Below are 15,124 nucleotides of genomic sequence, written 5' to 3' on the forward strand. Positions count from 1 at the left end.
AAAGTGGTTTTATTTATTTTTTATTTTTTACCTAAATTAATTAAAATAGATCAACTTAATTTATTTTAATTAATTAAAATAAATTTTAACATTGTTTTTGTGCTACTTATAAAAAAAATGTTTTGCAAATATTGAGAATTTTAGGTTAAAACTATGTAATTCTTTTGTCTTTGAATTTGTCAAACAGAATAAGAAAAGTATAAAAGTGTTTTGTGAATTCATATGTACAGCGTAACAAACAAAAAAAAGACCTCCCTGAAGAACTTTAAATTTAATGATCAGATTTCAATTTTCTAATACTCTATATTAATGGCTCGAGGGGGGGACCTCAAGTATGCTAATTAATTAGAGCACATGATATTTTAAGTTATGAAATCAGTCTCAAAAAGCTACTTTCTCAGAATAAACATGCTATTTTTTCAATAGATTTGGATTTCTGACCCTCAAAATATTGGGGGTAACCACAATCTGGGAATTATGTTCCCAATAGTATGGTCAGGAGGACGCTCCAAAGTTTTATTACCAATTAATATTACTTTGCATATATTTCTTCATATCTCGCAAACTTTTAAAGCGAGTTAAAACACTTCGCTCACAATTATAAAAGTAGTTATTTTTTAGCAATGTAAAATCATGCAAAAAATAACTTTTTGTAAATATTTATTATTTTGTAATTATCGAAAAAAATGAATTGTCAGGTATACAATTTTTTACATCATTTAAACGAATGTAATTTACGTAACAAAATACAAAGTTTGAATGAAATAGGTCGAATTCCTGAGAAATTGAATTTCAAAAAAATCAGATTGTTGAAATTTGATTTCTTAGGAACTTATCAACTGATTTTGCTCGAATTGTATGTTTTTCCATGTAAAATTACATTCTTTAAAATTATGCTGAAAATTCTATAGCTTACAATTCAAAGTTTTCTATCATTGTGAAATAAAATATTGATAAATAATAAATATTTACAAAAAAACTTGTTTGGCATGAAATTATTTTTGAATAATAGATTTTTATAATAGTGTAAAAATTTTAAATTTGGTTAACCCACCAATCCAATCATTAGATAATTTTATGTGTGCTGTACATAGTTTTCTTATTAAACTTCTAAGCAATCAGCTTTATTTAAAAATGAAGTTAGTAGTAAATTGTAAAACATTAAATAACTATTTAAGAAACTGAAAATCAAATAAGTGAAAACTAAAAAAGTTATGATCTTTTCATTTACAAATGGCAATGCTTCTAAAGATTTTATTTCAAAAAAGATTGTGATTGTCAAAAGATTATTTTAACATGCTTTAAATGGGAAGATTTACACATTGGTATCTGGTCAGAAATGGTTGCCAAGTTTTGAAGTCAAAAGTTTTAAATAGCGGTATCAATCTTTCGAATTTGCATGCAAAATGTTGCAAAGGTTGTACCCATCCTTAGGCAAGCCGTTATAATTGTTTTTTAAAATCTTACAAATACCAGATCTGGATGAATAGTATAATGGCGAATTAAGTTTGCGCAAATATGTTGGGGAGAGGTGGGCTAATGTGGAACATTCGTTAGAAATTTGTCTAAAAACATTTTTAAATATAATATTTAACTCGTGAAACTTATCTTGCCGAAAAAGTATAAATGTTAACTGTGTATTGAGATGCAGTCCTGGTAGTCCTACTTGTCACAGGCAATGTAAGTTTGGTAACTATATCTTGAATTTCTTTGAACAAGTGAAAAATTCATGATTATAAGAACTATATCCATCTTTTTTGCTTAAGAATTCAACATCATAATCACCAAATCAATAAGCAACTTTTACTCTACCAATACAATGCGCAACACTTTTTTTTTTTTTTTTTTGATTAGTACAAATTTTTCAACTCTTATTGAGTCGGTTTTCTTAAAAAGTTCAAATTTATTTCTATTGATCTCATTGTACTGCAATTCAAGAAAGAAAAAATCTAAAGTTGCTAACTTTTAAATGAAAAAATTCACTTAACGCATACACCACCACTATATGTCTACACTAACCCTGTGAAGACATGTGTTTATTCATGCTTAACGCTGATTAATTGTAACTATACAGAGCAAAAGTTAGCATTAAAATAGGTAAAAGACTATATCATTTATAACATATTATATGAATATTCAGTTGAAATTCTGAAAATTAAATATGTTAAAAGAAAGAGTAAAGCGAAAATTTGAAAGTTACTTTAGCACCTTAAAAACCATCTTATGCAAATTTCTACTAAATTATTTATAGTGTGAGCAAGTGACTGCACATGGTAGTGTACAGCAGTGTTTCCAAGTTACAATATCTCACAGAAGAAATTTGAGCAATAAATAAAAAAGTTATTCAAAATGTCCAACCTTGCTCCCTCTATTCTACCAATATGGAACTAACCCCCTTTTAAATGATTTCATTTTGTGAATTTGACTTTAATTAGGGAATTTTATAGTACATTTGTGGCAATCACTATGATGAAAATTAATTTTATTTCAGCTATCCAACCAAGGTAATGTTACAGATTCAAAAATTTGCAAGGCACCTGAATGCTTTTAAAATAACTAAATAGGACCAAGATTCTACTTCAGAACAGATGGGTAAACAAAAAATTATCTTATTCATTTGTTTGTGTATCTCATTTTTACTGTTTTTTAAATTTTTAGTTTCTCTGTCATTAAATGTGACACAGACACACTGATTTAACCATACTAGTATTAAATATTAACATTTAATGATTCTAGCTCAGTTCATAAGTATACATCATTCATTCAGCTTCAGTTCATAACTAGCTAGGTTATTAAATTAGAAATAAATTTTTATTATTTACCTTCTCTTTATACAAAAGTTCTAGTGAATCTTCTTGTAAAAAAATATTTAGAAATTTTTGTTTTAAATGTGGTTTTACTGTAACTTTTTTCCCTACTTAGTTTTTCAAGCATTTAACAGAGCCATCTTTCGAACTGAAAGATAAATTCTATATTTTTAAAGCATCAATAAACATAGTTGAAGTCAATAATTAATTGGTAATCAATAATTTATTGGTTTAAGAAGAGAGAAGTGACTCATTTTTTACTACATTTCAAAGTAACTTTCTTTCTTGTCATGTTCATTTGTAATGTTTTTGAGATTTCCTCTATATCTCTTAAATCTCTTGTTAAAATATCTTCATTATTGTGTAAGAAATCGTCTAACTGAACATCTGTGTCTTTATGAATATAAAAAAAAAATTATATTAAAATGTCGAATTTAATACAAAAAAATTTTACTCATTAAAAGATTTCATTCTTGAACAGTGAATATTTGAAGGGAGATTTTTCTACCATAAAAAAGCCAGAGCCACTACAAATTCCCCTTAAACTGAGATTTTTACCGGGCAAACTTAATGGTCGGGTTGGCTATAGGACAGCTAAATATTAAAAAAATGGGCAACAAAAAATTTGTTTGCTAATCAACACTTTCTTCGCCAAGAATGTATTCCATGTGTTTTACACGGGAAAACTGTATATATCCAACATGGAACATCCCTGAAACATTCAGTCTATTTTGAACTGGTTCAAAATTTCAAGGGGGTTGAATTTGTTTATTAAAAGTTTAATTTGAGTAAAAGTTATCTTTTCTAACTCTTTTTAAGAAACAGTTGCTTTTTTTAAAAAATTTATGGCCATTTGTATTTATAAGTAATAAAATTTATATAGTTTCATCATTATGATTACAATTGTTTCAGCATTATTTTGTAATTGATAATTTTTTTATTTATTAATAAATATGCATTTATTTTGCATTATTGGCTCAAAAACTCTAACTGTAAGTTTTATTAGCTCTATAAACATTTTATGCAAGATTTAAATTTTACATAAACTTTCTTGGAGAGGACAGGAAAATGTTTCTTCATTTTAGAAATTATCCCCGTAGCATTAAATAAATTTTGAGAAATGATTCTGAGGAAATGATTGTTAAGTAGAGTGCTATTAAACAGAGACTCAACTGTATAATAATCCCTTGTCTATATCAGTTCATCACGACTTATGTAAAGAGTCAAATAAAAATTGATTGTTGGTCTGTTCTTCCTATTATCAGTTCTAGTGAATCTAGCACTTAAAATTAGTGTGGGCCCTAAATTTTAAATCTGGAGTATATTTTATAAAATCATTACTTTCTCAACTAATTCATTTGTTTACTTTTATAATTTCATATGAAGTGTGTTTAAATTCATATGAAGTTTTGCATTTTCAAGAGCCAGAAGTTTAAAAAAATAAAAAATTTTTATTTTTTATTTCAGAGTAGCCTTTTGCATGGTTCCCATGGGCCTTGAAAGTTATAAAAAGTGGCAAGAAAAATTAATCAAATGTCGATATTTTAATTTCTGTGTAACCACCACTAAAAACTGTTTTCCCAAGAAAGTATATATGCATCAAAATTCCAGCTTGTTAAACCACTTAACGATTAAGTGGTATATTGAAATACAAAATATATTCTATCAATAACCTAAATTTACTACCACTACTAAAATCTTTCAAGAACAGCGGGAACCCTGTGTTAGCTTGATTTTATACATTCCAGGGATACTGCATCTTATTAAAAATATGCAGAAAAAATTTCAAATCTTAGAACAAAATTTGAAACAAGATTTAAAGATTTTAATTCTTTGGAAGACAAATTTTGTTTGTTTTCTTCGATTTTCTCAATAAATATAGACTCAGTATCCAGTAATATGCAAATGGAAGTGATTGGGATTCAGTGCGACTCAAATTTGAAGACAAAATTCATTGAAGTAGGTGTGCCGGAATTTTACAAATATTTACCGGCACGGTTTGAAAATACTCGAAAGTTCGCATATGAAATAATTTCCATGTTTGGAATTACTTATCAGTGCGAGCAATTTTTTTTCTGTTATGAATGAAAATAAATCTCCTATCCGAAACCATATTAATAGCTCTGGTTTTGAAAGTAGTCTCGGCCAATAAAATTTCTCCCGAAATAGGAAAGAAGAAGACAATAATTTTACTTTATATATGCTTATTACAATGTACTATTCAAAAAAAATATATTTGTTTCTGTAAACACTGATTTTTTTTAAAACCTTTTTTTTTGAGGCCCACCTAAAGTTAAGCATTGTTTATTTGGCCCTAGTTTGCTTTTGAGTTTGACACCCCTGGTCTAGTGATTACATGCCAAATGCCTTTTTCGTACACATACTAATGATAGCATAGGAATGTAACTCTGTAAATGTAGTCATTTAAAGGTATCTATTACTGCATAAACTAAATAAAATAATAATTATTTCATTAAAGGATTAATAAAATAATATATATTGGCACTTTCGCTATTGCATTTGAATGTGAACTTTCTTATTTATTATTTTTTGTGCAGAGACAAAACAAATATGATTAAGGGGATAAAAACGAATAATCTAACTTCCTTTTACAATTTTTCATTTGTAGTCAACATTTGAGTGAATGTCTAATCAGTATTTTAGGATATTTTTAATTATATGTTTATATGCTGGTCCGAATATGGGCCACCAGACATTTTAGGCTATAATTATAATATAATTTTTGAACCCTGATACATTTAGATTCATATATCTAACTAAAACCCATAATTATTCCATCAACCTATCTACTACCTGTTAATCTTGCTGTAAACCTATTTTTATAATTGATTGTAGACTTCAGTTACCAACAATTCATATCTTAGTTGAAAAAAGCTGCCGAATTGAAATGGATGGTGACTGGTTTTCAAAGCCTGAGCAGACTTTTTTTGATAATTCTCAATTGGGTTATTGTTTATACTACTGTATATTAGCTATTGAAAAATAAGTAAGTTATTGGATTTTAATTTTGCTCTTGGGATACTCATTTTCTTTTATTTGGAATGTGTACAAATATGCAATATTGTACAAATTAAAATCTTGCGTTTCAATTGATCATTCTTTATTAATCATGTTTTTATTTTGTAGGTAAAAGAAAAATTTTAGATCCAGACTCTTTTAAATCCAAAAAACAGTGTGAAAGGGTACAAAACGAAAAGCAAGAGGGAGAAGAGAAGGAGAAGCAGGAAAGGGAAGAAAAGGAAAAACAGGAAAGGAAAAAAAGGGAGGTAAGAGAAAGGAAAAAGAAGAAGAAACAAGAAAGCAAAGTAAAACATGAATGCCTTCCATTAGGTTTAAAAAGTGTTGATTACAAATCACTCATTCAGTCAGAAAACTTCAGCATTATTGAGAAATTAACTGTAGAAGTTCAGAAATTATTGAAGTTGCAAAAAGATAATGCTGTTGATTTAATTTTATCTGCAGCATTAGATTTGAACATTGAAGATTTGATTGATTTCAAATACACACAATATCCTATTGAAGAAACAAATTCTGAGAAAGTCACTTACTATTGTGAATTTTATATTGGTACAACTAAACTTGCCATCAGTGGTGGAGAAAACAGATACATTGCTAAAAAAAAGGCTTCTGAAAATGCTTTGAATACATTATTAAACCTTCCCCTCATTGAGAAGTTTTCTGAGGAAGTTCAGAAATTGCTGAATATCAACAACGGAGACAATATATATGATTTATTGTTAAGAGCAGCAATTTCTTTAGGTATAGAAAATTCTTTTCATTTAAAATTCGCAACCCGTATTATGCACAGAAAAAAGTTTGATTACACCTATTCAGGGCAATTTTGTGAAGTTTTTATTGGTGCTACTAAAATTGCTCATGCCTTAGATAATACTAAAAGTGGAGCTAAAAGAAAAGCATCCTACAAGGCTCTCTATGTAATGACACACATGAAAGATTTACCTGCTGGAACGTTAGAACGTGGGAAAACTTTGTTGCGAAAAAAGTTGGTCTCTAAAAGTAGTACTAATGGTAAGTGGGACAGGGAATTATTAGAAACAACGGCTTTTGAAATGAAACGGGAAACAATGAAAAGGCAGGATGTTCTATCTACTCTTTATACAACTTTTGCCCGAGTAGGAAGACTAGAGGATTTAGTTTACAATTCTTATAAAGATGTAAGCAGTCCCAATGGTGGGGAGGCTTTTGTTATTTGTGATGCTTTGGTCAATAATGTCCCAATGGCAAGTGGTAGAGCGCTAACCAAAAAAAAAGCCAGACTCATTGCTGCTAAGAATCTAAAGAAGTTCTTCTTAGACCTGTTTGAGAGGAAGAGAAAGTCCTCAGATGCTTCTAAGGATGTTTATGCAGATGTTTTGCGTCTGATTGATGACCATTCCCAAAGAACACCGCTAAATATGGAACGTATGTCTATAAATGAGACAACAAGGCAAGCAGAAATTGTAAAGTCTAATATTGTTCCTACAGCAACCTTTTCTCCCCTAGTAATTAGCAAAGTAAAAGCTATTGAAACGGCAATGGTTCCTGTCGCAGATAGCAACAAAGAAGTAGAAGATTCTACAAATTCTTTTTCAATTAATGAAAGACTATACAATAATTCGATTAAACAAAACCTCTTATTATTTGATCGATCTGAAATACTTGATGAAGAACAGCACTCTGCTTGTAGTGATCTTTCTTATGCAGTCTGTCACTGCCATAGAACTCTTGGTTTCAATTATCGTCCCCAAATTGATGAAACCTATATGTAAGTATTATTTGGTAAAATAATTCCCAGCATTTTATTCTTTTTTTATTTTTTTTTAACATTGAATATCCTGTTTACGCAACCTGACCTCTTGCAAGAATTGGGAAAAATTTTGCACAAAGGGCAATCGGTCTTAGAAAAGTGGGTTAAAGTTTATAAAATTCTTATAAACGTTCAAATCTCTCTCACCCCCATTTAAAATCAATTAGTTAATTATCAGTTATAATCACTATATCAGCTGCTCAACATGTTTACACCATTTATATATACTATTATTGCTAGATTTGTGTGATAACTAAAAAGAAAGGTTACACTTTCCATCAGCATTTATTGTTACAATCTTCTAGCTAGATCAGGGCGGGAAATTGCCAACTTGCCATCAGTGATAAAATATTCAGGGTTGGCATGTAAGTAATAGAGTTGGATCCTAGCATAACAGAGTCTTAAAGTTTGACACAACGATTGCAATTTACAGATGGTAGTGTTGAAAGACAACAGTACACAAACATGAAGCATTTTACACTGGTGTGCAAAACTTAAGCAACAAGTGCGTTTTTTGTCATAACTCTACAAGAAATCATCCGATTGACATGAAATTTGAATATGATGTACATTATTTTGTACTTAAACGATGGTAAAAGAATAATGGCGCAGAAATGACTATAAAGCTTTAAGTAGGGTAGAGAACAAAAAAAGACTTTATTTGACATATAGTGGCGTTACACATGATTGCCTGAAGAAGCATAAGTACAACTGGCAGATGTTCCCTAGTGTGGGATATGCCCTCCCCTTACTGTAATTGTTGCTTGGCATCGTCTCTCCATGCTAAGCAGCAGATTTTCCAGGAGTTCTTCGGGTAAACGTCTCCATTCCTCCTTTAACGCATCTTTCAGCTGATGGGTGTTACCAGGAGGATACTGTCGTGTCGCAAGACGTCTCCCTAATGCATCCCACACATGCTCTATGGGATTTAGATCTGGAGAGTAAGCTGGCCAATCCATTCGTGTGATATCTTCACTTTCCAGTAGCTCTTGAACATTAGCAGTACGGTGTGGCCGGGCATTGTCATCCATAAAAATGAAGTCTGGTCCAATGGCCCCTCGGAACAGACGCACATGGGGTAGGATTACCTCATTACAGTAGCGGTCTCCAGTTACAGAACCTCGGTCGAAGATCCAAAGCTCAGTCCGCCCGTTCAACATAATGCCACCCCAGACGACAGCTCCAGGACCACCGTAACGATCTCTTTCCGCGATGTTATTGGGATGAAATTGAGCTCCAACTTCTCTCCAGATCAACTGATGTTGAGAATCGCTTGTAGCACTAAAACGACTCTCATCTGTGAAGAGGACGCGACTCCATTGATGAGATGTCCAGGTTTCGTGTTCTTTGCACCACTCTAAACGGTGCCGCCGATGGCTAACTTTTAAAGGTATGCAGCCTTCAGGACGTCTAGCAAATAAGCCACCTTTGTGGAGGCGTCTGTCCACTGTAAATCTTGATACTTGTCGTCCTGTGGCTGTGCACAGTTGCTGAGATATGGCGCTCGCTGACTGAAAACGGTTTCTTTTCGCCTGGAGGACAATGTAACGGTCATCTCTTGGTGTTGTTTTCCTTGGACGGCCACCACCAACCTTCCGAACAGCTGTACCAGTAGTTTTAAAGGCATTCCAAGCACGAGAAACAACACTTTTGTTGATCCCGAACTCTTCGGCGACACTGGTCACACTACGCCCCACCTCAAGCTTCCCAATCATTCTTCCTCGAGTAAAGTCGTCTAAATGATTTCTTGAAGACATGTTTCACAAAACAAATCACTTGCAGCGAATGTCTTTAACTACGGTGCTCTTCATCCTTTTATCACAGCTTTGACCTGCACGCGCCGACCCACAAGGTTTACGCACACTTACATCACCTATGACGCTTTAGTTCTAAAATTTGCATACAAATAATCTTTCTACTGAATTGCGTGCATATTATACTGCTTATAATTTGTTGGGGAGCTGTGGCCGAAAAACCACTTGTTGCTTAAGTTTTGCACACCAGTGTAACCAGTGTAAGTATATGAACATTACTGATATTTTTCTTATTTGAATGGATTTCATGTGATGGCAATCATATTTTTTTTATTACAACAATGTGGATGATATTGAAATCTAATGGCAACCTTGTTTTAAGTCAACATTATTACTTTGCTATAAATTTGTTTCCATCTTACAAATTCAACATTTATTCATAGTTTTAGTCGCCAAAAGTTTACTTTACTACGTTTTTTTAACATTTTGCAAATTGTGTATATTTTTTGTCTCAATAGGGGTGAGCAAAAATTTAAGTTTGGTTAATACCTTATGAACCGGAATTTCATATCCTCAATTGGATAAAGAGTTACTCAGGTTATTGTGAGTCTTTTTAAAACCCTAGATGGACAACAACTCTCAAGTGTCTGAATTATCACTGATTGTGTAAACCACTGAATCTTGAACATACTACTTGATCTCTATCTAACCACATTACATGAAATATTAATATAAAAATATTGTTAAATTTTTTATAATATAACACTAAAATGTGTGTGGCCAAGAATGAGCCTTTAAAGTGCCACCTTTAGTGTCACAAATCTTGATTGTGCCACTTCATATTAACTGCACCTTCTTTTCGTGCAAAACTCGTAATAAAAAAATGAAATAAGCTTTGCATTGTCAAAAGCTGTAAAACAATGTAAAATCAAAGACTTTAAATTATTTATTTTTTTAAACTTTAAGAAAACAAATTTACATTTTTATTAAATAAGTTATCATTGAAAATTAATCAAAAATAAATTATAATAAAGTAATTGTATAAATCAATTTACAGCAAGCATCAAAATTTATTATAATGATATACAATTAGTCTTCAATGGATTTTTTTTCTTCAAAGAAATTGAAACAATAATTTTACAAGTGTAAACAATAATGGAAGAAAAAAGCTTGGCATCTGTTTATGACGATATGTGAACGAACTGTAATTTTAACGAATGGTATTAATAAGGGACGTTCACCGTAGAACAAACGAAACAACAATATATTTTTAGTTGATATCTAAATTTATTATTAGAGGATGCTCAGTATAGCGCATCCTCAACGAATGAAGTAATTATAAACACAAACATTAAGAAGCACTCCCCAAATTGGCGAGATATACAGGGCGACACAACGTAATTAGATATGTAACATTTAACAGCACCCTCACACCTTGCTTTGATTATCAATAATTCTTCCATATTTGGTGATAAAGTTGTGAAAAGTTGAAAGCTTATAAGATATTCATCAGTCATTAGTAAACAATGTTTATTTTTATCAAAGTTTATTATGGTGTAGCAATAGAGAAGTAATAAAAAATCATTAAAATATTTTTTTTTCTTTTCAAGTTAGGATGCGTTTATGTTAAAATTTTTCAATGTATAAATGCTAGGTAGCATTTATACATTGAAAAATTTTGGTTTTTCTGCAGAAAATTCAGTTAAAACTCGTTTTTCCTAGGAAATTCTAGTATTTACTGAGTTTCTGTTAAAACTAAATTTACTAGGAAATTCAAGTGGATTTATTGAATAGGTAAGTTTGAAAAACTTATTTCTATCGGGTATTTTTGAAAGTTGCTGAAACTTGTTTTTGATTGAAACTCCTAGTAATTAGTGAAAGAGCCTCTTAAAACTATTTTTCTCTAGGAAATTCTAGCATTCATTGCAGGCGATGTTCAAAATTTTCCTAGAAAGTTTTAGTATTTACTGATGAAGAAATAGAATATAAACTTGCACTGCAACTTGTTTTCAGTAGTGAATTCTAGTATTTACTGAAAAATTCAGTTAAATCTAGTTTTACTGGAAAATTCTTGCATTTATTAAAGAAGTTGAGCTAGTTTTCACTTAGAAATTCTAGTATTTACCGAAGAAATTTTGAATTAAAGCTAGTTTTCACTAGTGAATTCTGGTATTTAACCGAAGAAAGCCTTTAGACTTAGACTTAGAGGTTGGGCAGCTCTGACGAGCAGGGCACATTGACCAGAGGTCTATTGTACCCAAACCCTAAAATCATGATTAGCATGAAAGCCCTATGGCTGAAATAAAATTCAGCAAGCACCTTACAGGAACATCTTGCAGTTCCCAGGCATTGACAATATGCTGTCCTAAATGCTCAAATCTTTGAGCAGAATAGACCTCACAATCACAGAGTATGTGTCGTGATGTCTCTTCTTCTAGATGACATCCCCGACAAAGAGAATTTGATTCTATTCCCATAATGTTTAGGTGTCTTCTGAGGATACAGTGACCAGTAAGAAGACCAATGATCTTCCTTATACTGTTTCTGTTAAGCTTTAAGAGCTCCTTTTGACGTACACTAGGACAGTCTCGATTCAGCTCCTTAGCTTGTCTTTGACCGTCAGCAGCGCGCCACTGCTCATGGGCGATCTTGCCGTAGAGCTTGAATATGGTTGCCCTAAATGAGGAGGGAGAAATTCCCAGCGCAGGTTCAGGGCCCCAGAAAATTGCATTAGAGCCAGCCCGTGCTGCTTCGTCAGCTAGCTCATTTCCACCGATACCCATATGTCCTGGTACCCANAAGTTGCCGTAGTGTATGTTAATGTCATTTCTGGTTTTATATATATATATATATATATATATATTTGATTTGTAATTCATTATGTTAATTTCATTTAGATTAGAACTTTAAGATAAAATAAGTAGGACTCTGAAAACTGAAAAATGTGCATTTTACTTGAATGTAAAAGTGACCAAATAACATTGTTAAAACATTTTAAATCTTCAAAAATTGCAAATTTTGTAATTAAAAAATTTACTTTTCAAATGAAGCTTTAAAAATTAAATTAGAACAAAAAAGAGAGAAAAAAAAGTCTCCTAGATGAAAAATTTAAAAAAAAAATATGTGTGGAAAAATTATGATATTTAAGCAGATTAGAAACTCTCTCTTTACCTTTTTATCCATCTATTATGTGTGCATTTGTAAAATTCCTTCCATTGTTAGACAAACCAAGAATTTCAAGACATGAAAAGAGCTATAACTGAAATCATGTTTGATAATGTTTTTATCTAGGACTGAATAAACACTTAAAAACAGCAAATATAATTTGATACTCAGAATTCATTTTCTCCTTTTGCTATTAATATAAAAGAAAAATAATATTACTTTCTTTAAAGTTAAGTTTAAACTTGTCATCATAAATTTCCTGTTGCATTATTTTTATAATTATTTTTTTAAATGAAGAATTTCTCGTCGCAGGGTACGTGCCAGAACATTTATTTTTTATGTCTCCATTATGATTTTTCCACTATTGACATGCTCAGTTGATATGAATTGTAGTGTATTCAGTAGTGCAGCCAGGAAAATCTTTGGGAAAGTGTCTTAAAATTGAAAATTTTAGCTTCTGTATAAATATATAATTGCATTCATAATATTTTTGCCTGATTTTTATAAATTTAAATATTTATGTGGATTTTCTTACAGTAATATTTTTATTTTTCAGGGTTGATGTTTTACTTGATAATAAAATTATTGGGACTGGTATTGCTGCTACCAAAACAATGGCAAAGAATGAAGCTGTGAAGATAGTTTTGGAAGAACTACAAAAAGAAATCTACACTATTAAAGTGAATTGTTGTTCCCATATTCCTTCCAAGTTTTTTATTATACACATTATTTTATGATAACTAATAATTGACTAATAAAATTAAAAGTACAAAGAAAGCTTTAAAAAATATATAAATTTTTTAACAGAGGAGAAGAAAAATTTATTAATAAATAAAATATTTTTAAAAACTTAAACATGAGTCTACTTAGGTGAGAGTTTTTAGATAATGATTTTCAGACTGAAAAGAAAGTTTTAAGACTGTGAAGACACGGGGTTATCTTTGCATTTGTATTTTTCTTTATTTGACTTTAATTGTTTGATCACTTATATCGATATTGTACTTACATATGTAAAATTTAACTTCATTCCGACAATTGTTTCCAGGTGCGCTAATTTTTATGGCAATGAGTGTATTTATACATATGTATATAGCTCCCCACTTTTTTTGAAATTTTGTGTATTTGAGGGGCGGGAATCCAAACATATAAAAAAGAAATTTATGTTCTTGTGTCTGATTTTGTAACTTAATTAATAATAAGCACTACTTAATTAGCATATTTGAGGTCATCCCCTGAAACGATTTTGATTGATATTAAGATCCTGAAAATCTGATCATTAAAATGCAGGTTATTCAGGATATTTTTTTCATGCACTGTGCCAGCATCAATGAGGGAGATTTTAAGCAGATAATCTGATAATAAAATGTTTTTAGGTCAAAGAGAGAGGTGATGAAGTGTTAGAGATTGATCCTTCAGACTTGATTAATCTAAAGTTCAATAGAAAAAAACTTAAAACTGATGGTAGAAGACACTTTATTTGGTGAGTGAATCATGTATATTATTAAAAAATAGTTATTAAATTTTTTAGTTATGACCAATATTATATTTTCTTTGTAAATAAAATATTTAGTAATAAATTTCATAGAATAAATATTGAAAAATGGAGTAGTATACTCATTTACAAGCTACATATCATATATTTTCGAATTAACTCATTCCTTGTATACACTGAGAATACGCTTTTTCTTAAGAATTATCCAAAATTCAAAACCCATATCTAAGCCATTGTAAAGTAAAAAAAGTACACAATATCTTACACTTTTCCTTTTAGACTACCTGACCATCTTAGTTTATTTTCTTTTACTTTTGTTCAAAAGTAAAAACCCATTGAAAGTCCCACTGATTCTTTCCCTTCTACTTTTGTTTTTCTGTTCTCTTCTTCTCAAGCCTTTCAACTTACGTGCCCAGATTAATGCTTTCAGCAATTAAAATTGGAAAAATGCCAAAGTACATCAGACACTGATAGCTAGTACAGTAATTTTTTCAATAATTTTTTTTTTTAAAATTCCGATATTGTTTGAACATGATTCTTACGATACATGAAATTAAATTCCTGCAATTATTAGTCATTTTTTGACGAAACAATACAGCTGTTTTTTCAATCGACTTTTTGACAGTTATTATTACTGATATCCACATGTTTTTTTTCTTTTCAAATCTTAATAATTTCCATCATATTATTAAAAAACAAGAATTTTGAATTGCAAATTTAAGTAATTAATTTTTGACATGCTTAATTTTGCACTAAATCTATGCATTGTTTAGTTGTTTTGTTTTTGCAGTTATTGCCATTGATTTTTTTAAATCACGATATTATTGTGATTCAAATTGCACATCTAAGTATTCACTATTTTACACAATACTTCTATTTTAATAGATTTTTCGGCAGTTATCACTACTAATTAATGCATATTTTTAATATGATATTATTTATTACAGTATGAGAATTTTAAAACATGTATTTAATTAAATCCTTTTTGACATGACCAATTTGTGTTTTTTCAAGCTTAAGCGAAATGCAAAGAAAAAGAAAAAAAGTAAATGTGTGACTAATAAAAGGTGTATTTTTT

At 30.4% G+C, this 15,124-nt stretch overlaps 1 protein-coding gene across 5 annotated transcripts in view; it reads left to right on the forward strand.

Annotated features, from left to right (window-relative positions):
• The window catches only part of LOC107436261 (uncharacterized), a 60,675-nt gene that overhangs the window by 43,575 nt on the left and 1,976 nt on the right, over window positions 1-15,124 (forward strand). For all 5 annotated transcript variants that reach the window (XM_071177379.1, XM_071177380.1, XM_071177378.1 and 2 more), the window contains 4 exons: window positions 2,492-2,592; window positions 5,955-7,593; window positions 13,111-13,234; window positions 13,928-14,034. In XM_071177379.1, the coding sequence (XP_071033480.1) occupies window positions 2,589-2,592; window positions 5,955-7,593; window positions 13,111-13,234; window positions 13,928-14,034 (1,874 nt within the window). In that variant the 5' untranslated portion in view covers window positions 2,492-2,588. The remainder of the gene's footprint in view (window positions 1-2,491; window positions 2,593-5,954; window positions 7,594-13,110; window positions 13,235-13,927; window positions 14,035-15,124) is intronic.

The sequence above is a fragment of the Parasteatoda tepidariorum genome, chromosome 2, assembly GCF_043381705.1.
Source record: "Parasteatoda tepidariorum isolate YZ-2023 chromosome 2, CAS_Ptep_4.0, whole genome shotgun sequence".
In the NCBI taxonomy this organism is placed as follows: domain Eukaryota; kingdom Metazoa; phylum Arthropoda; class Arachnida; order Araneae; family Theridiidae; genus Parasteatoda; species Parasteatoda tepidariorum.